Source organism: Mycteria americana, chromosome 25 (genome assembly GCF_035582795.1).
Source record: "Mycteria americana isolate JAX WOST 10 ecotype Jacksonville Zoo and Gardens chromosome 25, USCA_MyAme_1.0, whole genome shotgun sequence".
Taxonomy (NCBI): Eukaryota; Metazoa; Chordata; class Aves; order Ciconiiformes; family Ciconiidae; genus Mycteria; species Mycteria americana.
In genome coordinates this window covers 1824316-1825148 of record NC_134389.1, presented here as the reverse complement: position 1 = coordinate 1825148, position 833 = coordinate 1824316, and the positions used below count along the sequence as shown (strand labels likewise).

General features: G+C 65.8%; 1 protein-coding gene across 1 annotated transcript; it reads right to left on the bottom strand.

Annotated features, from left to right (window-relative positions):
• Positions 1-416: 416 nt before the first annotated feature.
• LOC142420880 (claw keratin-like) lies at positions 417-833 on the bottom strand. Its single transcript, XM_075525182.1, has one exon. It carries the CDS (start codon positions 831-833, stop codon positions 417-419), a length of 417 nt encoding a protein of 138 aa, XP_075381297.1.

Sequence of the window (833 nt, the reverse complement as noted above, 5' to 3'; positions counted from 1 at the left end):
GCTGCCACCCAGGGTATTGGGTATGGAGGAAGGAGGAAGAAAAACGATGGGTCGACATTGCGATGCAACACAGCTTTTATTGCAGTTCCAGGGGAGGAGGGAGTTGGGAGAAGAGCGGGGCCCTGGCCAAGGGCTTCCCCTGTCTCCTGGCAGTGGGCAGAGCAACAGTGAGCATCAGATGTGCCGCAGGAGCAGGCACCCAGCATGGGGCTGCGTCGTCAGGGGGCAGCAAGTCCTGGAGGGAAGCTCAAGCGGGGCAGGAGGAAGGCAGAGTTGGGCCCCAGGCAGGCACGAGGCATCCAGGCTCTGGAGGCCAGCGACGCCAAAGGGATGTCCTTCCTTCGGGCGCCATGTTGGGCTGTGCCAGGGCATTTTCTGGAGCTCTCCTTCATCTGTGGCCGGACCCAGTGTGGGGCTTAGCAGGGCGCGCAGTTGCCGCTGAGGTACCTGTGGCCTCGGCGCCAGCCGCCGTATCCGCAGCTCCCAAAGGCTCCGTAGCCCCCATAAAGCCCATAGCCTCCATAGCCCCCAGAGCCCCCATAGCCCCCAAGGCCTCCATACACCCCATAGCCCCCTAAGCCTCCAAAACCGCCACGGCCTCCAAAAGTGCCGCCGTAGCCCCCTCCAACGCCGGGGGCTCCCGCCGAGCCAACAACGCTGTACTGCGGGAAGGAGCTGAGGATGGGCCCGGGGAAGGTGACCACCGAGGCCGGGGGCTGGATCACCACCGTGGAGTCGGGGCACTGCCGCACGCAGGGCTCGTTGGCGGTGTCAGCCAGCGGGGCCGGGGCGGCCACCCCACAGGAAGGGACGCACAGGCTGGAGCAGGACAT